At 43.1% G+C, this 26812-nt stretch overlaps 1 protein-coding gene, 1 long non-coding RNA gene and 7 other non-coding genes across 11 annotated transcripts in view; 1 reads left to right on the plus strand and 8 right to left on the minus strand.

The window, feature by feature from the left end:
* Nucleotides 1-6385: 6385 nt before the first annotated feature.
* Nucleotides 6386-21188, minus strand: LOC115099993. Of its 2 annotated transcripts, none has more exons than XR_003858939.1 (12): nt 21014-21188; nt 20545-20588; nt 18025-18090; nt 16308-16346; nt 14787-14837; nt 13976-13997; nt 11580-11600; nt 11140-11184; nt 9808-9854; nt 9328-9353; nt 8122-8163; nt 6386-7927 (listed from the first exon to the last, which is right to left on the minus strand). It is a non-coding gene; the product is annotated as an uncharacterized LOC115099993 (long non-coding RNA). The 2 variants fall into 2 exon arrangements; XR_003858940.1 differs by having other exon boundaries at nt 8016-8163.
* Nucleotides 8246-8315, minus strand: LOC115100503. Its single transcript, XR_003859112.1, has one exon. It is a non-coding gene; the product is annotated as a small nucleolar RNA SNORD47 (small nucleolar RNA).
* Nucleotides 10094-10167, minus strand: LOC115100506. The gene has a single exon (XR_003859115.1). It is a non-coding gene; the product is annotated as a small nucleolar RNA snR60/Z15/Z230/Z193/J17 (small nucleolar RNA).
* LOC115100512 lies at nt 11262-11329 on the minus strand. Its single transcript, XR_003859121.1, has one exon. It is a non-coding gene; the product is annotated as a small nucleolar RNA SNORD75 (small nucleolar RNA).
* LOC115100504 lies at nt 12015-12096 on the minus strand. The gene has a single exon (XR_003859113.1). It is a non-coding gene; the product is annotated as a small nucleolar RNA SNORD74 (small nucleolar RNA).
* LOC115100511 lies at nt 14308-14374 on the minus strand. The gene has a single exon (XR_003859120.1). It is a non-coding gene; the product is annotated as a small nucleolar RNA SNORD78 (small nucleolar RNA).
* Nucleotides 17362-17442, minus strand: LOC115100505. Its single transcript, XR_003859114.1, has one exon. It is a non-coding gene; the product is annotated as a small nucleolar RNA snR60/Z15/Z230/Z193/J17 (small nucleolar RNA).
* On the minus strand, nt 18167-18245 carry LOC115100493. Its single transcript, XR_003859103.1, has one exon. It is a non-coding gene; the product is annotated as a small nucleolar RNA SNORD79 (small nucleolar RNA).
* Nucleotides 21189-22196: 1008 nt separating the features above from the next.
* Nucleotides 22197-26812, plus strand: part of ZBTB37 (zinc finger and BTB domain containing 37) — a 95823-nt gene continuing 91207 nt past the window's right edge. For both annotated transcript variants that reach the window (XM_029618815.1, XM_029618814.1), the window contains exons 1-2: nt 22197-22247; nt 24962-25914. In XM_029618815.1, coding sequence (XP_029474675.1) covers nt 24971-25914 — 944 coding nt within the window. In that variant the 5' untranslated portion in view covers nt 22197-22247; nt 24962-24970. The remainder of the gene's footprint in view (nt 22248-24961; nt 25915-26812) is intronic.

The raw sequence follows: 26812 nt of genomic DNA on the forward strand, positions 1-26812 counted from the left end.
TCTCTTCCTTCCTTCTGGGATCAAGCAAGTACTTATTCCTTAGGGATTTTGTAGTTGTTTTCTTCCTGTTAAAAAGTTTAGTCAGGAAGTTGTGGATTTTTTCTTCAGGAGACGGTTCAGTCTCCTGGCTCTTGCCGGACTCAGGGGGGAGCTTTGCCCCTTGTGCAGTGCATAGCCTGTGTCCGTTACCGCTTCCAGGTGTGGGGACAGAGTCTGTCCAGGGCTCGTCTCCCCCCCAGCTGCCGAAGGGTCTTAATGTTACGCTGCTGTGCTCAGTTTATTTAAAAAAAAAAAGTTACACAGAAACAGGCTTAAGTTTAAAAGTGCTCCCAGTGCTTTTAATACTTACCTACAGCAGCAGACCAATATTCTGTGTCTTTCTCCCCCACCTGGGTTGAACCGGTAGCCAGGCAGGAGTCAGCAGGTTTCCCCCCTGCTTCACTCCAGGCCGTCAAACTTTTTCTCTGCAGCCTTTTTTTTCTTCAGAGCGGCTCTCTTTTTGCCGCGGCAGGCAGGCTGCTCTTCTCTGCCAGTCCCTTCATGTTCTTTTGAGAAGGGACCTCTTCTCTGCCTCCCTGCCGGGTGGGGTAGGTCCCTCCCCGGCAGGGTGCAAATTTAGCCCAGGGATAAACTCCCCAGAGCTTGGCCAGGCAAGCCCGAAAACGATGGCCATTTTGGACTTTTTGTCTGCTCCGTTTTCAGAGCTCCCTGGGGCTGGGGGGCTGATTTTTTTGCAGCTAACCCCCCCCCCCCCAGGATGAGTTGGTCACCCTCTTGCCTCTCCTGGACTTCCAGGGTTCATTTTGTATCTGATTTTGCCACCCTCCTGCAAAGATTTTATTTAGCTAGCCTGCAGGAGGAGGAAGGTTGGCCCCCGGCAAAAAATAAAAAATAAAAATTTCCTCAGACCAGCTGCGGAGCCCCCAGGGTCCCTTGGAGCATGGGTGGTCCCGGGAGTGCCCCTTCCCCGACCTCCCCATGGATCTGGTACCCTCGGATCCTGCTGGTAATCCAGATGCAGAGGATACCCTTCCACCCCTTACGGCCTCTTTGCCCAATGATATGGACCCGGTCCTGGCAGGAATCAGGGATCCAGCAATCGCCTTCCCCTCTCCCTCTCATCCCACACACAAGTTGTAGCGCCTGCGGGAATGGAACACTCCCGAGACGGGACTCTAGGGGGGCTGTGCACTAGATAAGCTCCCCCTCCCAGAGGTATGCTTAGATTTAAAAAAAAAAAAAACCCCACAAAACAAGACTACTTATTGCAATCACAATACAGGAGGGTTTCCCAGCTTGTAAAGCCGCACAGGTCCACAAGGCTCATGGGATGCGCATTTTTTATGTCCTGGCGCTGGGGGTGCACGCGCGCCTATTTGCAGCAGTCTCATGCTGCGGGCAGGTCTCAGGTGGGTTCAAAGTTGCTCTGCACCCCAGGACCCCCCCCGTGGGCAGAGGCTGCGCCTACGACCTTCTCCACGTCCAGGCAAAAGCGATGGCTACGGCAAAGTCTGCCAAACAGCTCCTCTGGCTGTACCATTGGTCAGCCAATCCATCCTACAAAGCCCAATTGGGCACGTTGCTGTTCAAAGGTAAGTTGCTCCTTGGCAAGGGCCTTGAGAAAACTATGGATTCCTTGGGGGAAAGTAAGGTCCATAGGCTTCTAAAGGACCGTCCGAAACCATCCTGTTCCTTTACACCCTCTTGTCAACATTATCTGGGCCAGAGACAGTATACCCCACGCGGGCAGGGTGACTCCTCAGGGGGGTTTTTCCATCTTGGTCGCAGCCTTCCCGTGGGTGCCATCCTAATGCCTGCCACACAATGAAGTTCACTTGACTCTTTCCTCTGTCCCCTTCCTAGGCGGACTCTCCCTGTTTTTCGTGGCATGGGTCAAATTCATGTTGGACCAGTGGGTCCTCTACATCCTCAGAGACAGGTACGCCTTCGCTTTGCTCGAGATCCTTTTTCTATTTCCCCGTGCGGTCAGTCCCAGCAGCGAGCGGTGGAGTAAACCCCCGCCTGCCCCTGTGTCAGGGTGTGGTGGTCCCGGTTCCAGACAGCAAACTTGCTGCAAGCCAGCATTCTATTTATTTCGTCATTCCCTAACAGGACTGGTCTACATCCGATCTTAGACCTCACAGGAGTCAACCAGGCCCTCAAGATCCTGCTTTCCACATGAAAACTCTGCAAGTGGTCTTCATGCCCTTTCACCCTGGTGCATTCCTCACCTCACTTGCTTTGACAGAGGCGTGTTTGCATATTCCACTTCATTGTGGCTACCATAGTCTCTTCGCGTTCACATCCTCCACCAGGACTTCCAGTTCAGTGCGCTTCCCCTTTGGTCTCACAAGGGCACCTCGCACCTTCAAAGTCGTGGTGGTGGCAGCAGCTCTCTGCAGGAAAGGGATCCTTGTTCACCCTTACTGGGACGTCTGGCTCGTCAGGCCCAAGGCAGAGGCTCTTCATCAGGCGGTGGATCTTGTGTTACCTCTCCTCGCGTCTCTTGGGTGCATACTGAATTTCTCCAAGAGCTACCTTCAGCCCTCGCAGGAGTTAGGATTCCTGGGAGCCCACCTAGACAACCAGGTGGGCAAGGTCATCTTGCCTCACGCGCGGGCTCTCAAGTTGATCGGCCGGTTTCAGAGTCTGGTCTTGCTGCCTTCTCCAGCGGCCTGTGTCTGCCTACAGGTCTCTGGCCCCTTGGGCTTTTGCTCATATGCTACCATTCCAGAAAGCTTTGCTGTCCCATTGGCAGACAGTGTCGGAACAGTTTCACACAGTCCTCCCGGTTTTTGGGCCTTACTATCCTCGACTGGTAGGGGTGGCTTTCCCTTCCTCATTTGCTACAGGGAAAGCCTCTCAGAGTCCCTCAGTGGACCATAGTAACCACAGACACCAGTCTCTCTGGCTGGGGTGCGGTCTACCTCTCCCAGTATGCCCAGGGGATCTGACCGGCAGCTCAGTCTCGCTGGCACATCATTCGGTTGGAGGCTCAGGCGATGTTCCTAGCTCTTCTGGAGTTTCTCCCCCTCATCTGCGGCAAGGCGATACGGGTCTTGTCCGACAGCTCCTCCACTGTGGCTTGTCAATCGCTAAAGAGGTGCCCGCAGTCGGCCCTGGAAACCAGCCGTCTTCGCCTGGGCAGAGCGACATCTACAGTGCCCGACAGCCTCCCACATTGTGGGCAAGGGGAATGTTCAGGCCAATTTTCTCAGTCGACAGGCGCTAGATTCCAGAGAGTGGGAACTGACGCAGCCATGAATCTCATCATAGATAGGTGGTCCCCCACCACCTGGGCCTCATGGTGACCCTTTTCAAGGCCATGCTTTGGCTCTCCTTGGCCGGCAGATGTCCTTCTGTAAGTGTTCCCCCTCCCATGGCCCCTAGTCGGGAAAGTTCTCAGAAGAATGGAATTCCACCAGGGTCCTGTGGTTCTGGTAGCACCAGAGTGGCCGCGTAGGCTGTGATTCACGGATTTTCTCAACCTACCACGGGATGGACCTCTACGGCTACGCCATTTTCCTCAGCTCCGTCAAGGACCTGTATTTTTAGACCAGGCCGATCGCTCCTGTCTAGCGGCCTGGTTTTTGAAAGATGACGCTTAAGGCGCAAGGGCTATTAGGAGGAGGTGGTCATCTTCATCTTGTTGTGGGCCCGGAAACAGTAGACTTCCCTGGCGTACACTCGTATCTGGAACTTGTTTGAAGCTGTTTGTGCGGAGTCTGATATCTCAGCTCTCTCCTCCCAGATCTCATTAGTCCTCTCTTCCCTAAGAACATCTTCTCCCCTCTCAGCTCTCTCCTGGGTCAGGTAAATCATCACTGAACGGGCCACCTGGATGTGATTGGTACTTGAAAGGGCATCAAGCATCTACGTCCACCTTATCGGCCGCTTGCCCGTCAGGGAGTTTTGTCTGATCCTTCGGGCCCCTCTGTGCGGCTCTGTTCGAACCTCTCTGTCGCGCTACCTTAAAAGCTCTTACGCTTAAGACTGTCTGTCTTTCTGGTCTCTCTCTTCTGCTCTTCCGATCTCTGTGATCCATGCACTATCCTGTCAGGAACATTTTGTTTTGCAATTTTCCAATTCCAGGGTATCCCTCGTGACGGGCCGTTCCTTCTTAGTGAAGGTTCTCCTAACCTCCATGTCAACCTGTCGGCAGAACTCCCTGTGTTTTCTCCTGCGACTGGGGATGATTTCCGTAAACTTGATACTATACGAGTTCTACTTCGCTATCTCCAGGTTACCCATGTCTTTCGGGTCTTGGTTCATCTTTTGTCCTCTGGAGTGGGCCCATTCGCCGGCTTCTAAGACCACTATCGCGTGGTGGTTGAAGAAAATGATCTCCTCGGCCTGTCGAGGACAGGCAGTTCCCGAGGGTCTTACAGCTCATTCACTGCGTTCTCAAACTACTTCCTGGGCGGACAGTCAGTCTCTCCGCAGGAGATTTGCAGTGCCGCCACTTGGACGTCCTTGCAGACTTTTGCTCTACACTACCGTCTGGATGTGCAAGCTCCGCTTCTTGGTTCTTTTGGGCTACAAGTGCTTCGAGCGGGACTGTCTCGGTCCCACCCGGTTTAAGGAAGCTTTGGTACATCCCACAGTCTGAACTGATCCGGGTACGTACAGGGAAAGGAAAATTAGTTCTTACCTGTTAATTTTCATTCCTGTAGTACCACAGATCAGTCCAGACACCCTTCCTGTCTTTTTTTCTGTCCTCTCGAAGCTTGTTTCTCTTGCAGATTTGTAGATTTCCACACATCTTTTTTGTGCATGAATACTGAGCAAATACACTGGAAGCCTTGGTTGCCCAGCACCAAGTATATGCAAGAGCGGTTAGTCATACCATATCCATTACGTTGTTCTACATCTGCTCCATTGAGCTTTATGGTTACTTGCTTGATCCAACTCTGGTTTTGTTATTTTCTGCTTTGACATTCGTTATACTGAAGGGTTACAGGATAGGCTCTGTCCTCATAGGATATCCCTTTCAGTTTTAGTCTGTCTCCGCCTGCTGGAAAGGAGGCTCAACCCACAGTCTGGACTGATCCGTGGTACTACAGGAACAAAAATTAACAGGTAAGAACTAATTTTCCTTTAAACAACTGTTTTGCCGCGTCTTTAACCCGCTAATTTACTATCTACCCTGACCCTGGCGTTAGAGGGAGGTGACAGCAATAGGCAGGCTCCGGTCAAATAAGTGGGTGGGTTTGAGCAAGCGAGTAACATGGTGTGGCCTGGTTCTCCTACGCTCGGGCATCACCAGTCCTCTCTCCCCCCCTCCTGAAGCAAGGCGCAGGGCGAAAATCGACTCAACATGTTATTAAAACAAATAGAAATTGTAACAAAAGTAAACTTACTGCATGCTTCCAGCAGCCCCAGGCCTCTCTCCCCATCTCCCGAGGCGCCCACCGTGGCTCCCCTGCCTCCCGGGGGCAGCCAGCGGCGAAAGTGCATGAACGCACGTCCAATTTGGGTGCTCAAGCAGCAAGGCGCATGAGCGCATGCCGTGACCTGAGCGCCCGGATGGACGTCCGAGGTCACAGCGTGCGCTCATGCGCCTTCGGGTCTCAGGATCGTGAGGCCTCAGATGCGTGTTTGTGGTCAGTGCTTTTCGATGACATGTCAATTTTATCGAGGATATAGACAGGGTTGGTGATCTATCAACCCCTGCATCCGGTTGTCTTTTCTTCAAGACGACTTTGTGGACCCGCTCCAGCCGGAGACGACTGAGTAGACGAAGTTGAAAGCATCAATTGTAAATGGAACAGATGCTCCATTTTCTCCATCCGGAGTCTCCTGCCCTTTGGGGTCATTTCGGCACACTTCGGGCAGGTTAAGTCATTGTGTCTCTCACCGAGACAGAGCACACACTCCAAGTGTGGGTCCATGATGGACATTGTTAGACAGCAAATCGGGCATTTCTTAAATCCCGTAGCCATTATGGACAGCACTCTATGACTACTTTCGGCTAAAAACGGTGCAGAACTGATGGGGGAAAAAAAAAGAAAAATCTTACCGAGATGGTAATGACAGGAGACCCCTGCGGTTTTGAAGTTTTGTGTTTTGTTTTTTTTAGAAATGTGGTGAAAATTCACCACAGGATTCCAATTAAGTGCGAGGCTAACTGCTTTGCAGAAAAAAAAAAGACTAAAGGGAGACCCCTGTGGCTGAGAATATCATGGCATGCCAAGCATGCTCAGTGGGCACACTGTGCCAGTCAAAAGTTTCTAGAAACTTTGACAGAAGTTTTTCCATATACGGCTCCATTACTGATGTCACCCATGTGAGGACTAGCATCCTGCTTGTCCTGGGATAAACATCAAGACAGACTGAGGGTAACAAGCCATTTCAGTAGATAATACAATGTACATAAAAGTATGTATTCACAGGGTTGATTATTTTTATTTATTTATCTATACCGACATTTGATTTGCCATATCACATCAGTTTACAATATAACAAACATGAAGTCTAAGGCTAGCCTTATAGTGACTTGATACATTATAACAGGTTGATTGGTTAACTAGCTGAGTATAAGTAACAGTTAAATAAGATGCAGTATAACAGCTTGATGGGCTAACTGGCTAATCACAAATAACAGATATACAAGATAGTATTACAGATATATTACATATAATATACATATGATTAGGGAGAATAAACTATGAATGTAGTTGTAGCTATACAGAGCTAGCTGCATTTTACGTTTAGAAAGCAGTTCAAACCCATCTGAAAAGAAAATTCACATGACCTCAGATAATGAATACGACAAAATAGACTTCCATTCTCCCACTCCACCAAGCTCGCAAAGCAGCAATGCAGTGGTGGCAGTTAACACAGGGCCTGCGAGTCAGAGCATGCTCACAGGCCCTGGCCTTCTGTATGGATTTTCAGTAAGCCCATGCAGACAGGACTGGGCTTGTGAATGTTCATTAGCTCACAAGCCTCACACTGACTGACACTTCTGGGTATATATAGATCAGAATTAAGGTAAAAGGGGAGGAATAATCCTTAGAACCCCCCCCCCATATACTAGTTCTATGACTCCCATGAGGGGGTCACAACCCACAGTTTGGGAATTACTACTTTTATAGGGGCATGTTTGTGAGAATATTCTTTTGGTGGGGGTGGAGGAGCAATAATCAAAGCAAAGCCAACCATGAAGTTTTGCAAGCCATTGTGTTTGCCAGACTCTGGCTAGTTTGATCTACCCTATTTAGGTCACTCCATTGGTGGAATGCATAAAATGTCCTCTGGTTTTAAATCAATCTCAAAATTCCTCTCAGCAAGAATTTAACATGTTACAATATGCACATAATCATCAACTGAAAACCCATTATCACTTCAACAGGTGATTGTTTAGATATTTAAAAAAGAGGGCTAAAATCATTTCCATGTTGAACCAGGGCTAAGCAATAGATTAAGTTAAAACAAAAACAAGAGTACCTATATTCTTCCAAAAATGCCTATACAGCTGCAACTGTTCCTCATTCTTTTTATTCAATAAAGTTTAATCATGTCCTCAGTGATTTCATTGTTTAATCAGATCCAAACTTTGAAATTCAAGGAATGCATACTAACCATAAAACAAACCCAATCCCCATACTTGTTTTTCCTGATACTGTCTACACAGTAGTATAAGAAAAAAAGATTGCATACAAAAGTATTTCTAACAAGTCACCTAACTTGGGAGTCTTCACAAAAGATCTCAAAATTAACAAATATTCTCATTTTAACAATCCAATCTGAGTGTTTAATACTGAAACATACTGAAAAAAATATATCACTAGTGTCCATAATCACACGTGGAAGAAAGATGCAGCGAACAAGATGCCTCCATCCTGAATTCCTTCAATAGTCTCTTCGGTCATGTAGAGGATCTTAATTCAATCCCACAATGCAAGTTGGCTAAAAACATTTTCTCCTACAAGAAGAAACAGGAACATTAAAATTCCAGTTTTTGAAGTGTAGTGAAATACAAAACCTGTTCTGGGCAAGAATCAGATCTTTACTTTTCATCTCCTGTCTCAGTGAGAGAGTTCAAGATCATTTTCATCATTAGTTCTCATCCAATCAAGTATTCATTTTTCCAACCCAGAAACATGAAAGATCATTAACCTTTGTACTTCCACAGCGCCGATATGAATTTATCCTCTTCACCTAAAATAGCATAGAAAGAGCCATGAGAAAATACATACAACTTATAAGAGATCAACCCAGCATTATCTCATATACATTAAGTAACCTCAGAAATGGAACGGTAAGTAAAAATCAATGTGATTCATATGGCAGAATCAGTGTCATCATTGGTCACAAAGATACTGGATAAGTCCTCCTCCCTGCTCTTAGAAGGTAGTCACAGCAACAAATATCTCCATACACTCTACACAACACTTGCATCTTATTTATTGTAATAAAACACCCCTTCTATGTTATTTACAGTCACTGCTGCAAAACTCACTGCCAGCCAGCCAGCAGCCTGATTGTTTCACCATGCTATGTTGAATAGGCTGTCATGAGAAGCAATTCAACATGAGTAGACTTAGGTGTAATGAGGAAACATTCACAGAAAGGTATTAAGATGCAAAGGCACGGGAAGCCAAAACAATGAGAATTTGATAAGACATAGGATAAACAGGAATATATGGAAGAGAGATTGGGTAGATAGTGTAATACTAAATCAGCAATGAGCAGGCTAGATAGCTCCTAATCTGTTGCCCTGTTTAGTTTCTATGCTACACATGCAAAGCAGCAAAACCAGACAGACAATCTGCTCAGTTTCTTAACTTTGTTCAAGCATGCATCTGGGGATAGAAAGCATTGTTTATATAGCATACTTTATGCCTTTAGGTCAGTGGAAAATGGATTTATTCTTTGTGTATTTAGTTCAGACCGGGTCAGTGATAGATCAAGGAGATTTACATTCAGGTACAAAAGGTAGAAGCACAACCTACTGAACTCTTAAGGGGACACGTATTGGGCTTAGAAAACAACTTTACACCAAAAGAAAAGAAATACAGCTAAAAGGAGGGAACCGCAGGTTCAACCGTCTGCATCTGCTGGAGAGAGAGAAATACTGAAGGGCGCAGGGTGTTCACTGTCCTGATATAGGACACCCTTTCAGTTTTTCTGTCTCCATCTGCTGGACAGGAGGCACAACTCACTGTCTGGACTGATCCGGGTACATACAGGGAATGGGCTTTTGAAATCAGGAGGGGAGAATGTTTCCATGTAACAGCATCTAACAGAAGCTCTTCAGTCTTGCTGGAAGTTTCTCAAAATTATTCAATCAGTATTAAAATTGAAAAAACAAAAAAAACTTACACTGCATACAGAAATCCTCTGGAAGTCTGCAGAAAGAGAGAGTCCGTCAGTTAGGCTCTACCATAATCCTTCACTTCATTCCTGCACTATTGCAGTCTGCATCAGTACTGGGTTGTTTGTATCCTCAGAGAGGCAAATCAGAGACCTGATTCTACAGTTCATCATACACAGCATGCTCAGGGGTAGTGTAGAAAGGATGTCAATGAATGGTTAACATCTTGAAAGGTTCCATGCAGCACCCAATTTATGTTACTAGCCACATCGCCCGCTTTGTACAATAGAAGGAGATAGACCTCACTGACAAAGTAATTGGAGGGTCCAGCAGCTATTTTAGACTTAGCACTTGTGTAACTTGGATGTGAATGCTGCTACAATTCTAAGCACAAATTCTCAGCTAATTAATTTTATGGGAAAGGATGCCCATGTGTTTAATAAGATCCAATTAAAAAGTTATTAACTGGAGTACAAGGGTCCACATACCTGGAATCAAATGACACGACAATCTTGGTCTTCCTGTACAGCAAATTCTGAAACAAGCGAAAATATATAGTGCTAAGTAAAACCTTCTAACAATGCCTTAAAGCTCTTCAAACACAGATGCAACTACCACTAGGGTGGAAGTTTGGCTGTACAATCTCTTTGCTGGATGTCCCTGTGGCAGTTACAAAAGCTGGACTGCAAGATGCATTAAAGAGAAGCCCATCTTTCAAAACAGCATACAAAGTGGGTAAATCTATTACCACTTATGTAGCTGATTGGAGATCTGAGGATGTATCAGATAGGAGCGAAAGGTTTGTTCTTCACAGATCAGTTGAACTATGTTTTCATCATGTACATCCTCTGTCTCATGGAATACTAATGCAGTTTTGCCTGTCACACAGAGACACTGGTTCCCATGAACCCCAGAACAGCTTAAGGACCGGCTCCAGGGATCTGGCCCAGTCTACCTTAAAGCTAAATGTAGCAAGGGATTATGGTCCAAGGGAGGATTCCACAGTTAAGGATAAGAGTCCGGGTCTAGAAGGTTATAGGACCTTGAGACTCCAGGAGTGGCAGTTCTTGCATAATGGCTGACCCGAGTGAAGTGTTTGTGAAAGAACTGAAACTACGTGAGTACACATGGATTAGGCAACCCTGGAGAATAGATGGCCTGAGATTGGAAAGTATGAAGATTAAAGATTTCACAACAACTTTGTAAAATACAAAGCACTTAAAGGAAAAACCTTGACCGCTCGTTTGTATCATGTATGTGGCACAATACAACAAACAGTCAAATACATTTAACCATAAGTCCAATCCGTGCATATTTCTACCATATTAATTATTCCACATGTTCATCTAAAGAAGTGTTATAAGAGGGGGTAGCAAACAGGACTGCTTAGTATGATCAAGTTTCCTTTTGTTCACTACCCATCCAATGCACATCTGCTATATTAACAAGAAGCAAAACATTTTGTACACTGAACTACGCAGGTTACCACCACACCAAAAAGCACTTCACCTCCTACCTAGAACTATGGAAGAATAAGGTGGTAGACTAATTAGGGACCTTCATTTTCAGTTTGTATTTTATTTTCCTAGGAATGCATCAGTGTTTAATGGGAGAAAATGAGTGGAAAGTCACCTTCCCCCACTGATTTTCTCACAGTTTTGAAGAATTCCCTGGAAAAATAAAAAACTGAAAACAAAGGATTCTAATTGTAATCTTTGATTAGTAAAGGAGGACAGTCTACTACTTCCTACATATTCCCCTTAAGTTACAGGTTTACACACTCTGGCATATCAAAAGGAAGGAAAAAAAAAATAAATTACCTGAGCAAACAGTCATGAGATTACAATTTCAGGAAATGTGCAAGCCTGGGAGGGGAAAAAACCCAAATTCACAAGTTATTAATGAATCTCTAACTGATGTTGAACTATAAGATTTTAGATAAAGCCTCAGTGATCATAGTTTTCAGAAATCTCTTCTGTCCACTACTCTTCAAATCTTGCATCATAGGCTTCAATATGATGTCACAAGCCAGTATCATTCCATGATAGGCACAGCAAAGGTCACAACAGCCAAACAATATCATTACTGTAGGAAGGCACTGAAATACTATTTCAGAGATGGGTCTATGCTACATTAAAAAAAAACCCCAAACACTTTAAACAGTGATTAACAGGTTAGAGTCTCAAACATCTAATTTCCAAGGGATAAGCTTTTACTAGGAGTGAACTATTTAAATCCACTATTAAACAGCTTTACTTACCAGGTCTTTCTTCAATGCACCCTACAAAGACGAACAATTTCAGAAAGGTCAAGAGGGAACCTAATACCCAAGATTAACAGTGTCAAAATGTTTCACATATACTTTTACATTCCCAAGTTGGGCAAAAAGCCCCTTAAGCTGAAAAATGTTTCTTGCAACTAAAAAGTCTGTTTCATGATGAGAACTAAATTTAAAATTAGGAGTCCAACAACACCCCCTCCACATCTCAGCTCTGCAGTCGGATTTGGCAGTTGAGACCAGCATTCTGCAGCTCACAACACAATACTTATAAGCAGGACATTTCAGTCTTTTCAGATTCTGCACTAGCTTCATCAGCATAAGCATCTAACTCGAAGCATATTAGGCTTTCATGTTAGCTCAGGCCTAATTTAACAAATTGTCTCACCAGAAACAAGTGGTCACAAGTAACCCAGCAAGTCCTGCTCAGAGATGTTGGTAAACATCATGAGTTCATCAGATGTCCCTACCAACATAATTTTCATCATCCGCAGGCGTAACAAGAAATCATGAGCAGGAAAATAATGGAATGAGACCGAGGAGCAAGAAAATCACTCCTTTTACAGTTTAGAGAAGAACAGCGCTAAAGTATTCAGAAGCAGAGCCTGCTCTATGTGTGGCTCCTACATAATACCCCCCCCCGCCCCTGCCAAAAAAAAAAAATTCAGGGGAGGTCCCTCAAAAGTTAGTTAAAAAATGTATTAAGTTGGTCCAATAAGAAAGGTAACACCCAACATATATACATTTAACATTTATTTCTATGCTCAGCAAATGTATCATCCTACCAAGACAAAGATTAAGAACTCCCCAACAAGAAACCTGGCACCAGGAAAAACACAGTAGCCAAGTCCCAAAATAAAAAGGGGAAAAGTACCAAACTCAAACCAGGTCCAAATCTGGTTGAGGAAAGTGCTGCCAACTCATCTAGATATTTTGGCAAATTAATTTGCTAAACTCTTACATATAAAAGCAGAATTGCAAAGGAATAGCCTATGTCTTGACAGGATTATGACCGAGCCACCTTATGACACAAGAAGCTAGCGCTGCCAATACTGCATGTACGTGGGGCAAGGGAAGGAAGGGTGGAGGACCAAGTGCAGTCAGCTTTATTTCCTCTCTTCCCTAGAACAAAGGGAAAAAGCAAGATGGCTTAGCATAAATGGTTACGTCATCAGGGAAGCAACAGGTGGAGATGTCTCGCAAAGCTTAAGGCTTTTACCCTAATGGGCATGCACGGTAGTTCCTGTGCAAAAGAGCCTTCCAGAAGTCTCGGTTCATAACCAAGCAAAAGAATATGCAGGGCAGGTAGAGATGCTGTCTAGAGAGGAAGGGCAGGAATACGTGGCTAGACAGCTAGACATTTTGTGAAAACTGTAAGGGCTGAGGAGAGGCCAAAAGGGAGGACTCTGTACTGATACTGCTTAACTGTTTCAGAGTGGTAGACGCCGCCAAGAAGGCAGGCGCACAGGCATACGTGCATAAGCATCTTTGAGGTCTAGGGAGCACATCCAGTCCTGTGGTTGAATAAGAGGTAGGATGGTGCCTAGAGAGGTCATCTTGGATTTCGCTTGGCTAAGATGCTTGTTGAAATTTGGAGATTTAGGAAGGGCTGGAGACCACCCCCAATTTTTTTGGGCGTGAGGAAATATTTGGTGTAGTTCTTGCATGGCATTCTGTTTGAGGGACTGCACCTCCCACTGTTGATCTTGTTGGGATTGATCTAGTAAAAGGGGAGGACAGGTGGGGTGTTCGAGGTTTGCTCTTGAAATTCATCTAGTAACTGTATTGTATCCACTGGTCTGACGTTATGTGGACCCAAGATGTTGCATATAGTTGGACCCTGCCCCCAATCACATCTGCTGTAGCAGCAATGTTTTTAAAAATAAATAGTTTGGTGGCTTTGATGCCTCTTGAACTGATTGCTTTTGTTGGTGTCTATCCCTCTGTCTTCTCTTTTGCTGGGTAGACTGTTGAGGGCAAGGTGATTAGTAGGGAGGTTGACTATAGCCCTGATGTGGCCTAGGGCTTTTGTTGGTAGAAATTGAGGGTAGAAGTGTCATGAACTGGAGGATTGGTTCCTATCCATAGAGAGTGATTGCACAGTGAGGTTTTGGTCCTTTATCTGGGTGACTGTCCCCTTTGGATTCCACGTCTGAGGAGACTTCCAGAAGGCTCATTTGTGCGGGAACTACCATGCATGCCCACTAGGGCAAAAGCCTTAAGCTTTGAGACAGCTCCACCTAGTGTTAACCTGATGACAACACCCATGCAGCATAGCTAGTTTAGTCTACTTATTGATGAAAAAAATATATTCAATCAGCATGGGTAATATGTTTAAACATTTTTAGGAATTGCAGATAAGAAATAAAGATCCTTACCTTGCAGGTCTTATGGTGTTTACTGCCCCAGACATGCAAAGGAAATGACATGTACAAATATTTTAAAGCCTTTACATTGCAAAAAAACAAGTGCATGCAAATCCTAACACACATTGATAGCTTTGTCATGACCTCAAGTTTTTATTCAGAAATAAAAGCCACTATTCCCTGGCAATCAAAGGAACACAATCTCTTCAACCCCCATATGTGCTTTTTATCATAACACAAATGGCATTTATAAGATCTATTCAGCCTTGTTTTAAAGCGGGGTAAGAGCTACTTACTCCATGCTACTACTAAAAAAAACAAACAAAAAAAAAACCTACAGGGTTTTTATCAGTATGAAAAGATCATCCACAAACTGATTTCAGATCAGACATTTCTGAACATCATATGCAAAACCCTGTGGATTCTGGCTTCTCTATCCAATGAAAGAGCCAGTTCTGCTGTAACTCAGCATCAATTTTACTAGACGGAATATTTCCCCACATTCACACACAAAAAAAAAGTCACATACTGACCATTAAATGTAAATGGAATTAGAGACCGCTGTTTTATCTTGTCACAAATGTGTTATGCCCTAACAGTCTGGAAATAAACTTTGTTTTACCTGAAGCACTGGAATATCCCTACTGATACTGTCTCATCACAAATGTAAAAATGCTGAGGATTTATCTGAAATTCATGTCTATGGAAATCTTATAGTGGAAGATATTCTGGTTTGCTGAAGTCCTCCAAGCAGTTTGCTACAACTTCAGGCTAAAACAAAGAATCCTGAAAGCTATGCAAGGTTAAAGGGGAATAAAATTACCAGCAGTATGACTTGCTTCTAGAATATTAAGCAAGCAGTCCAAGCTCAGACCTGAAAGAAAAACAAGTGGTGTCAGAGTGACAAGGAGATCACCAACAACTAAGCTTAAACCTCATACCTGAATCAGATAGAGCTAATTACAGACCTCCACGGACATGTCAAGTCTGTCAGCTTCATCATACAGGCAGAAAGCTGCAACTAATGCATGCCATTTAAAAGCAGAAAGCAACATGCTGTTAGAAGCTCCACAGACCAGTATTGTAGTCATAACCCAAACTATTAATCAGCGTTCCAAGTCTGCACATTCATCCAGTACCCACAGGATTATGAAACTGTATCCATGAAGGAAGTGAGAATAAGAACATAAGATTTGCCATATTGGGTGAAACCAAAGGTCTAGCCCAATATGCTGCTTCAGCAGTGACCTGGATTGGCCACAAGCGTCAGGAAGGATCCAAAAAAGTCAACAGATCCCCAGGGATAAAGAGTGGATTTCTATAGGTCCACCATAATGGTTTACAGATTTTTCCTCCAGGAACTTGTCTAAACCCAGCTACATTAACAGCTTCACCACATCTTCTGGCAACAAATTCCAAAATTTAAGTAAAAAAAAAAATTCTTGTGTTTGTTTTAAATGCATTACTAAGCATTTCTTCATGGAAAAGGGTAGTGGATGCATAGAATGCCCTCAGTGGATGTAGTGAGGCCAAGGACAGTAACGGAATTCAAAAGGGCATGGGATAAGCAGAGGATTCCTAGTGGATAGAGAGAAAATGCTTATAAATAAACATCCTGAGCAATGGAGTGACAGACAAGTCAGTCAAAGAGATTACATAGAAACATGGCAGAAAGAGACCATATGGCCCATCCAGTCTGCCTATCCTTCCAATTAATTGAGCAGCATAATTCTCATCAGTTCCTTAGAGATCTCTTGAATTTATCCCTTGTTTTCTTGAATTCAGATACTGTTGTCTACTGTTGTGGTGGATGTGTGGAACAACCTCCAATGGGAGGTTGTTCCACACATCCACCACCCTCTCCATAAAGAAATAAATTTCTAAGATTACTCCCAAGTCTATCCCCTTTCAACCTCATTGTATGATCCCTTGTTCTAGAGCCTGTTGAAAGAGGCTCACCTCCTGTGCATGGAAATTTTATATATTTTAAATGTCTTATCATATCTCCCGTATCTTGCCTTTCCTCTAGAGCATACATGTTTAGATCCGAGTCTATGCCCATATGTTTCAGAACAAAGACCAGCTTTGAAACCTGTCTCCAACTGCTGGCAAGGGAGCATAAACCCATTGGTCTTGAGTCCATCTGGTTACACGCTAGAAGAATGAAGTTTACAGACGAAGTTAAAGGATTACAAGGATAGAGAACTGCTATATATGCCCATCCCTCCTTAAGTGGCTCCCCTCACCCTGGGCTTAACTACAACTCAGGTCCATATAGAAGAATAAAGGGCACATTCATCTCATCAAAAAGTTGCCAGAGCTGAAAATCCATGAGGTTACATACCTGTCTAGGAATAGCCTGAAGATCTCAGCCTCCTTAGATCTGTGAATCAACAAAGTTTATCAGCAATAAAGTCTATGTACACAGCAGTTTGTATAGGCAGGACAATGAGTAACAAATTAAAAACAGTCTGAAATTTAATCAAGTGCACAAACCTGTCAGACTCCCAGGGATTATTTTTAGTTTTCATAATCAATAGCTCAAATCTAAGTTAAGGCAAGTTTTGGAAGTTACCTTACAAACATTTGAAGCTACAAATGTTCTCCCCGCCATTAAAGTGCTCAATGACTTAAGGGGCTGTAGCACTTGATGCTAACCCAGTCTGTCTGTCTGTACCTGCCTACTTGTGGTCATAGGTCTTACATTTTCTGTGTTCTTCTCCTGCCACAACAAAGGTCTCTGTCTGTCCCATGGATGCAAATTCAGCTGAACATTATGGAAGTTTAGTGTAAAGTAAGATGACCAGACCCAGCTGGTTCCAGAAGGGAAGCCATTCCAATAATGAATAAGCAAAAGTCAAACTGTGGATCATACTTTCTATAGCATGGAATTCCCTGACATTTAACCCACTGTAAATAAACACTAAACAGATGCTTTAATGGTCAGTTGGACACAAGTAATTAAGATGTTTTGCAGGGACAGACAATTAGATCATTTAGCACTCCCAAAGTGTGATGGAAAAAAATGTTGGCAATGCTGGAGAGGAGCGTGTCACAGTCAACACCAGCAGCATAGTCTTCCTTTGTCCCTTTGCCCAATGGCCTCCCTCCATTAGACGGAATTGTAAGAGTGCTCTACTTGCTGCCTCCTCTGTCATCTTTCCAATGAAGTCAGAATTGCTTGGAACCACTGGATCTTGTGAGACTATGGAGTCCCACGTGGTTCTAACTTCAACAAGAAGCCAACAGAGTTGGCCAAAGCAGGTCAAGGGTGCTGCTTACCCAATTCCTCTAGATGGACATGATCGAGTGGGGAAGAGATAGCGATGTACTATGAAAGAAAAACCAATGCAGAGTTGCCATGGCACAAAAAAGGGCGTCGCCACTAAACATACTACAGGATGCATCAGATAGGAGCGAAAGACAGATAAGTTCTTCACAGAGCATCTGCTGAACTATGTAATCATCATGTGCATCCTTCATCTCACAAGATGAGCTTTACTTTTATTTATTCTACCATTTGCACCTTTGCCAACTAAAATTCTAGGGACCATTATATCAAAATATACAGAAAGACGGGTTTGTTCAGTACAAGACACTAATTAAGTTTAAGTAATGAACCAGAGATCAGTTTAGGTAACTCTGGTCCTTGAGAGCCACCATTAAGCTCTGGAATTTGTTGCCAGAGGATGTGGTTAGTGCAGTTAGTATAGCTGGGTTTAAAAAAGGTTTGGATAGGTTCTTGGAGAAGTCCATTACCTGCTATTAATCAAGTTGACTTAGAAAATAGCCACTGCTATTACTAGAATCAGTAGCATGAGAGACAGTTTTTGGGTGACAGGATGCTGGGCTTGATGGACCCTTGGTCTGACCCAGTATGGCAATTTCTTATGTTTCTTAATTTAAAAAAAAAAAAAAAAATACTACCACACTTCACTGCTCCACATTTCGGCAACACAAAACAGTAGCAAAGGAATTGGTGAACAATTAAGGAAATGTGTTTTATCAGTTATCTACAGCTATCAATCTTGACCTTCACAAAACAAAATTCAAGTCCTCACCTTTATTTTAATGTCCATACGGGCAATCTAGCACATTCTTTGCAGTCCTTCACCTATCCAACATCCCTGTAACAAAGAACAGTCGAGTTTAAAAACCACACAAGTCATGCTGCTGCAATGTCAGCTGAGACAGGAACTTCTGAACTGTTTCAGTGAAAAGTCTTCTCTCATTCTCTTTCAGAGAGATTCCCATTGATAAAGATCACTCATCATGAACAGAACAGATTTATATTCTCTAAGTCACTAAGGACTCGATTCAGCCCTAGCAGTGTTACAATTTCATTCATTGGAGAACCTTTTGGATCATCTCAGCTTACAATTAAATGCCATGCTTGGACCACTATTTAACAAAAATATTCTACAGATCTAGATCTGATTCTAAAGGGAATTCTCCTGGTAAGTTACATACTTATGTTGGTGTCACCTAACTGGACTAGATGACAGGTCTTCATTTTTTTTTTTTTTTTAAATATTTGAAATAAATAAATGCTTATAATTAACCCAGCCACAGTTCTGGGGGCCCAGCATGGATTACAGAAGAGAAACAAGACATATATAATGGATACATACAGATATGACCTTGGGCAAGTTATTCACCCTCCACTGTCTCAGGTACAAACTTAGTGCACACCCTCTAGGGATAGGGAAATCTGCTTTGGTGTCATGTTTCTCAACTTTTTTTTTTATTTATACATTATATATATACATACACACATTTATTTTTAATTTGTATATACAGACATTCTTGTATAATATACAAATCATACCGGTTTACATTAAAACAGGAGATTAAAGCAGGAAAAACGTTACCTTTGTCAAATACATTTAACATTAACAACATCAACAAAAAAGCAAGATGGACAAGTGTTTATTTTGATCAAGCAGAGAAATCTCATTAGCAGATTGATGAACCTGCCCTTCCCAGAGCCCACTAGCTAATTTTCTGAAATAAAATTGAGCATGAGTAGGGAAGGGGATTGGAGACACCCAGGATCAAAAATCCTATGAGTGTTCCATGTGGGGAAGCAACATGTCCCACAGAAGCCAAAAAGGCTTTATTTAAAAGATTATTCGAAAAGGGATACAAAGCAAAACAGAGGCTGCTGCAGGTGGGGGGAGGGGGAAGGACAGTTTCAATCTGCTAATGAGATTTCTCTGCTTGATCAAAATAAAAGCTTTCTAAAAATGTCCATCTTGCTTTTTTGTTGATGTCTCCTCAGTGAGTCTACCACCATCCCTCCTATCAGCTATCGCAAATCCCACCTATTGACCCCCCTCCCATTATGGAGAGCCAGTCTTCACTTTATTGCTTCTCAGTCCTACCAGCCACTAAGACCTCAGCTGTTGCTTCCTCACCTCTGTGAGGTGTTGTAGTAGAGAAAGTGTTGCTTTGCAAGGGAAAGTCTCCTTAACAGGCCTGGATTTTTTTTTTAAGTCTCAATTAGCTATATAAATATTGTTAGAATATAATATTTGATAAATATGAGGTAGATTTCTAGCAAATATATAAGGTGCATTGGATATAAGTTACATATAGTTTATAATATTTTGTTCAAAGTAGATTGCAATATTTCTAGCAAGACTGGGCACTCAATAGATGACTGAGGCAAAGGATGTGAGCCATGATTATAATCAAGGGGGGGGGGGGGGGGGGGAGAGAAGAGGATAGAAAAGGAAAATGCAAAGGAATATCACCATTCATTATGGAAATCTTGAAAACCTGATTGGCTAGGCATGTTTTAGACAGAGTAGGGATTCACTGTTCTGACCATTATCTCTCAACCACCTGTCCACAAAGCAGTCCCCTTATTAAGTGCTGTACTTGAAATCACTTCTACCCTGCAGGTTATCTTATTTCCTCCCTATAGTGCAATTATTTTATCACGTTGAAAGTATGCAGTTACCTGCACATGGTACTCAGTCTCCTGCCCCCCCCCCCTTATGATGCCCTAGCTGCAAGCTTCCTGCTGACTTAAAGGAAAAGCTCCAGCCCCTTCTTTTATCTGCTACCCAGCAGGGGTTTTGTTTTTTTTTAAGGTGTCTCAGTACAGCCAAGGTCAATCAGGATTAAAAAAAAAAGTTCCAGGCTTCTTAGCAAGTAGACTTACTCCTCCAAAGCACCAATTGCTCTGCAACAACTATAATACATCACAGAGGGATGAAGTGAGGAAACAGCTGAGGTCTTAGTGGCTGGCAGGACTAAGAAGCAGTAATATACTGGTACTCCACAGAAAATTTAATTAGCTGGCCCTAGTAAACAAAAGGTTGAGAAACACTGTTCTAGATTATGTTTACTGCAGAAGATCTACCTAAGAAAATTAACCATACGGCCACAGATTTATGATGGACAATAAAAAAATATCAGGTGGTCAAATTTAGTAGCACCTTCATTAATCTTTTATTTATATTTATACCTGGCAGATAAGAATTGCAACACTAGCCAGAGGCCACTTTTTTTTTCAAGCTCAGTAGTGCAAAAACATTTCCAACATTATTGCAACGTTTATGGCTAGTACTTACCAGCATTGGCCTTGCACTCGGACCTTGTTCCTTAACTCCATTTCCTAATACAGAAGTAAGAATGGAAAAATGTGTCAAGTCAGGTCAGAAGCAAAATCTTAAATGATAGGACAGAGCTGTAACTTGCCATCTCAGCAAAAATGTAAGGTGGATAAAAACCTCATCATTCCCTTAGTCAAGAGTAGCAAATAATGGTCATCATCGTGGCACAGCATAGAATAGATATTTGTAGTAAGTCGGATAGGCCGAAAATATTACGCATTCCTAATTATTATTGGAAATAAAACCACTTTATTTTGCTAGTTAAATACACTGTAGGTCTAGCTGCCCTACGAATTTTACAACAGTAAAAACAAAATGAGTTAGTTATAGATGGGTTAAAAGGCACTGAACGATTGCAGTTTCCTTCGGCAATTCTGAGAACAGAAAGAAATATCCTGAAACAGCATCTTATCTTCCGATCGCCTACCCTCTGCCGAACACGAGGACACGAGACAGACAGCCTGGACGAGCCAACTGAAATCCGCCTTCATCCTCCCAACCAAGACTCCATCGCAGCCCCATCAGCCCACAAAATACTTTATTCGTGGGGCAGGGAGAAATCGCCGCCACTACCACAGCGATATATACTAGGAATGGGAGCTACTCGCCTATCAACCACCACCTTCATCAGCAGGAAACGAAAGAAGGAACAATATGGCGGGGACTACGTCTATATCCCTCCGGAAGTGACGTCACAGGCCCCGCCACGATAATTCGGAAGAGGAAGGTCGTTGCTTGAGAGACAATAGGATCACACAACCAAAAAAAAAGGGGGGCGGTGCCATTATGTGTGTAGGGTTGCAATCCAGACAGTATGAAATTTAGGAAGAGCGCACAGAAGGCAGAGAGCTAAAAATGCGGATTTTAAGCTACTGAATCTGGTTGTGTGGACACTCTCCCAGAATCCATGTTTTCTCTGTTATCTTAGCTGGCTTTGGGCAGTTTACAGCCGCCCATTACCACATGGCATGCCTGTTTGAATCTGAAACTAAAGCAATCGATTCTGATCGCCACGTGGTTCCCACTGTGCAGGCTTCCTACTTTCACCCAGATGAGCCTGCCAGAATCTATTGATTCGGTCTCAGAAATAAGACCGCTGCCTGATCTTACTCTGTATACAGTGTGTCTCTCCTCTCTCGGCGGGAATGCTTCTTTCAGACCTGATGGCAGGTAGGGGCGGTAAGGTAATTGCTTCTAATGCTGCAGTTTGCTGCTTATCTCCGCCCCCCCCCCCCTTGGTGCCTGCTATCATCAGTGGGGGAGGCGAGTGACGTCTCTGTGCTGATGCGCATGCACGTAGCACCGCCCCGCCTCCCCATTTCCACGGTATCGGCCAGAGCTGAATGTGGATGTAAGAAGGGGAAAACTCGTGTGTCGTTCTTGGTGATAGCGAGGTGAAAAACCCGCTGCAGACAAAAAAAAAAACACAAAACACCTATACATTTTGTAAAATAAGCTGCCCAATTTGGCGGGAATCCAGCTTATTTGGTAACACTGGGGAAGGGGGTCGCTATAGAGGGAAAGGGGGAAGCCGCTCCTTAAAAAAAAATAGTTTCCTTCCGGAGCACCGTCCTTTCCGCTCGGGGGGGGGGGGGGGGGGGGGCTTTTCACTTCCGGAACGCTGTTCCGGCGGCCCTGCCCGGCCCGTTGCACCCCTAGAGGTAGGTACTTGGGTGGGGGGGGGAACGAAAGGGAAGCACGGTTCAATTATATTCGGGTAAGCAGTAAGGCATGCAAAATAGGAAGGAGACATGGATTTGACGTTAGTAAATGTTTCTGGAGACATAGTGGAGCATTAATGTGATTATGTATAGTCCTATGGCTATGGAAGCATCATAGTGTAGTACGAAATACTGCAGTACTCGCCGTTCCGTTATGCCTCCGAATTCCATGTAGGAGAGTAGATGTGTCCACTGAGGTGTGGAGGTGGGCGGGTGGAACACATAGCTGGTAGCAGCAGAAAGAGAAAGTGACTGAGGAGCATGTCCCCTGGGCATCAGAGATCTCACCTGAAGAAAGCTTTCCCCATCTCAAGAAAAATCAATCTAATGCAGTAAATTGGTAACTCAAAGTTGGACCGTACTTGCAATTCTTCCAGAGAAACTCTTTCATCACAATCATCTCTGAGATGATATATAAAAGGCATTAGGAAGATTAACTTTTGGGGGCTCTCAAGAAATATTTTTAAAAATTGGTATTGGCCCACTTGGAGTATCTTGGCCCAGTTGAAGGGAAGGCATGTGATAGTTCTGTGATTACGGGTTGGACAGTGCATCAATTGCCTTTGTTTTGCCCCTTCAAGCTTGAGGTCTTGCAAGTTTGTGTACAAATATTTTAGTAGTTCAATAAAAGGTAATGGCCAACAACAATGTACTACATTATGCTCAGACTAGCTGCCGTTGCTTAGGAACTCCCATTTCCTATTGGCTGTCAAGAGGTGAAAAAAAAGTCAGATCAACAGAAACAAGTTTAGTTACATTTCAACACTGATGCTTTAACTTCAGATTAAAAAAATCTAGCCATGTCAAACAAAATGACAACGAGGCACTATTTTGATGGCATCTTTATTAGAATATCAGGTTTTGATATCAAAGAGTAAAAACATTCTCTCCTACTTAGTATTGCTGGCTGTTAAGATTATTACGTAGTTTTGGTGTTTGACATGAGAAAGGTGGAGGGAACTAAGATGGGATCTTGTTTGTATCCTTATCAGTATGGGCAGACTGGATGGACTGGCTGGTGTTTTTCTGCCTTCAGATATGTATTTCTCTGTTTCCACATTGGGGAAATCTTTTTCTTTTTCACTTAAAGTACATAAAAGAAAAATGAGCAAATACATTTCATTATATCACTTTCTAAGGGAGTCAGGTTTGAGTATTTTTGGTCTGTCTTTTCTGATTTTGTTGGCTAATGATACAATGCTCAGTTTGATTGTCTATGCACTGTAATATTATGCTACATCTATACAAATGACTGTATCTTTGATATTGAAAAAAGCCACAGCTCATGGAGCCAATGTGTACCTATCTGAGATTTGATAAGAAATGTTTACAAATAAGCACAATGTGAAATAATTTTACTAGAGCAAACCTTAAATAGGGGATTTTTTGTCTGCAGTCTAAACAAATGGTTCATAATGTTGCATGTCAAGTCCAACCCTCTCCAGGAAAAAGGTATTGCTTGAGGTGGAATTTGTACACGGTCTATCTGCGACCCTTCACATTATGTCAGATTGTTGGGGACAGTCCTCTAGAGGAAGTGTACTCAAGATGGGACTACTGAGGCCTAAATTTAGAAATCTAGCTTCAAAACCAACAAGAAATGCTACAGATTATTTTCAGTCTTGGCTTGCTATATTTTCTTTTGATCTTTATAACCAATAAAAAAAATGTACTTTTACTAATCTGCATACATGTTCAACTTGTGTATGGAATTGGCAGACCTGCCAGCTAAAGCAAGCAAAAGATGAGATTGCATAAATTGCCAAGTAAGGAGGCACACCAGTTGTCATAATTCATTTTGAGTTGTGTAGTCTTGTAACATCGCAGTGTTCTTTTAGCAGCTTGAAATATTTCTGCCTTTTTCTTACACACAGATTTCTAACATTTATGAGAAGTTAGACAGCCAGGATGAGGTCAATTGTATCAGCCTGCCAAGATCAAAAATAAAAAATGATTGGCTACAATTTTTTCATAGCACAGATGCTAAATACAAGTGATTGGTGAATTTGCAAAGAAAATTTGATTGATTGCCTTTTTCTGTGTAGATGTAATTTCTAATTTTATATTTGCATTTGTCCATTTATATATCAACTTTACCAAAACAGATTGTCAGAAAATTTCTAAATTCGATGTGATAGGGTCAAATGCTCTCCTTGGGTTTCAGTGTGAGTAATATGCTTAAGCTGGTAAAGGGTACTACAGCATTTTTAATGCTGTGTTTTTCATAGCTTCATTTGCATTCAGTATTGTAGCAAGATCTCTATCTGAATGGGAAAAAATGTAAAGTACTGTGTCTGAGTGATGATCTTCTGAAATCTTTCTTTTTTCCACTTTTTAGACAGAACAGAAATATCATCGCCTGCATTACTTCAATACCTATGGTTTAGATAAAAACAATAATCCTAATTTACAATAAATAGAAATGTTTGACTGTCCCACATCTTCTCCTCCATCATGAGTAGGGTCTTTCAGTCCAGTACATTTTCTTTATTTTCTTATCCTTATTAGTTTGTTTATTGGATCAGAATTTGAGTGTTAATCAAGTTTGTGCCCACCACCTTTTTAATAGTTAAGTAGAAATAATTTGGGGCATTTTTCTAGAATGTTTTCAGCAGGTCCTGAGCAGTGTGGTAATAAGTGAATTCTCTCCCCAGCAGGGTTGTATGTCTGAAACTGGGAAAGCCATGGAGAAAGGAGGCAACATTCAACTGGAGATCCCGGAATTCAGCAATTCTGTGCTGAGCCACCTGAACCAGCTGCGCATACAGGGACGACTCTGCGACATTGTGGTTAATGTACAGGGACAGACTTTCCGTGCTCACAAAGTGGTGCTGGCTGCCAGCTCGCCCTATTTCCGTGACCACATGTCCCTAAATGAGATGAACGCAGTCTCCCTTTCAGTCATCAAGAACCCTACAGTATTCGAACAGCTCCTCTCCTTCTGCTATACAGGGCGAATATGCCTTCAGTTGGCAGATATCATCAGCTACCTAACTGCAGCCAGTTTCCTGCAGATGCAGCATATCATTGATAAGTGTACGCAGGTCCTGGAGGGAATTCACTTCAAAATAAACGTGTCTGACATGGAAGAGGAATTAAGCCCAAATAGGACAAAACACCAAGAGGCGCCTCCCGAATCCCACAGGGTCACCCAGAGTTTGAACCGGTCCCTAAGCCCACGCCACAGCACACCTCGAGGGAATCGGAGAGGTCAGGTCAGCACAGTGTTGGACATTCAGGAGCTCAGCCCTCCAGAAGAGTCCACAAGCCCCCAAATAATTGAGCAGAGCTCTGATGTAGAAAGCAGGGAACCTATTCTACGGATTAACCGGGCAGGACAGTGGTATGTTGAGACAGGTATGGCAGACCGCAGTGGGCGGAATGATGATGATGTCAGGGTGCTGGGAGGACTGCGTATTAAAACAGAGAATTTGGAAGAGTGGCTGGGGCCTGAGAACCAGCCTTCTGGGGAAGACGGGAGCAGTGCAGAAGAAGTCACAGCCATGGTGATTGATACAACGGGCCATGGATCAGTGGAACAAGAAGGCTACACACTGGGATCATCAGGAGCCAAAGTGGCCAGGCCAACAAGCAGTGATGTAGACAGGTAAGTTTTCTGAGTCCCATTAAATTTAATAAGGTCAATGAGCACAATAGTGTCTTGCTGATATTTCTAAATAAATATCAGGGAACTGAATAGCTCAGTTTATCACGTCTAGGCAACAGTGTTGAATCTGAATCATATTGGTATACAAGTCCAGAGGATGAAACATAGTAAGAATATTTGAGCACCAGCCAAGAACCAAAATTTTCCCTTATAACCCTGTTTTTGCTTTTCTTTGCTCTCCCTTTCTTACTTCCCTTCCCGCCTCACCCCATTTTTTTCCTCCTTCTGTTTTGTCCTCTTCTGTGTGCTCAGTGGCAGGAATCAACTCTGGGCCATGGTGGCCTGCCAGTTCTGGGCTGGCAAGTGCTGAATTTTGTGCCTGGGACTTTTTTCATCCCTGGTCAATCCATTATCACATTTTAAAATCACTATTGCAATTGGCAGTGTAGTTGGCAGCCTGTGATAAAAATATAAGAATTATAGAAGTATGAAAATTACTATACATTCATTCCTAGGAGTGGCGTCTAGGTTGCACTGTTGACCTGAGTTTTGACTCCTGTTGTTTTAGTAATTCAGAAATCCTTACAGTTTACATATGCAATCAAATTGATTTATCTTCATGTAACCAAATCATTAGCCTTTGCACTGAAGATTCAAGATCATTGGATTCCTATACAATAGATTTATAATTACATTAGTAGGATCATTTGAGGAAGTTTTTTTTTAACTGCCGCTATCAGTCAAGCCAGAGTGTAGAAGGCCAATATTAACTAGCAGACTCCTCAAACTGAATGGTCGATGCTGACAGGTTGATAGTGGCTAGGTATCCAGCAAGGTGAAAAGAAGAACAAGGGCAAATAAAGGAAACGTGACTTACCAAAACTACAAGCCACATGGT

The sequence above is a fragment of the Rhinatrema bivittatum genome, chromosome 10 (assembly GCF_901001135.1).
Source record: "Rhinatrema bivittatum chromosome 10, aRhiBiv1.1, whole genome shotgun sequence".
NCBI classification, from domain to species: Eukaryota; Metazoa; Chordata; class Amphibia; order Gymnophiona; family Rhinatrematidae; genus Rhinatrema; species Rhinatrema bivittatum.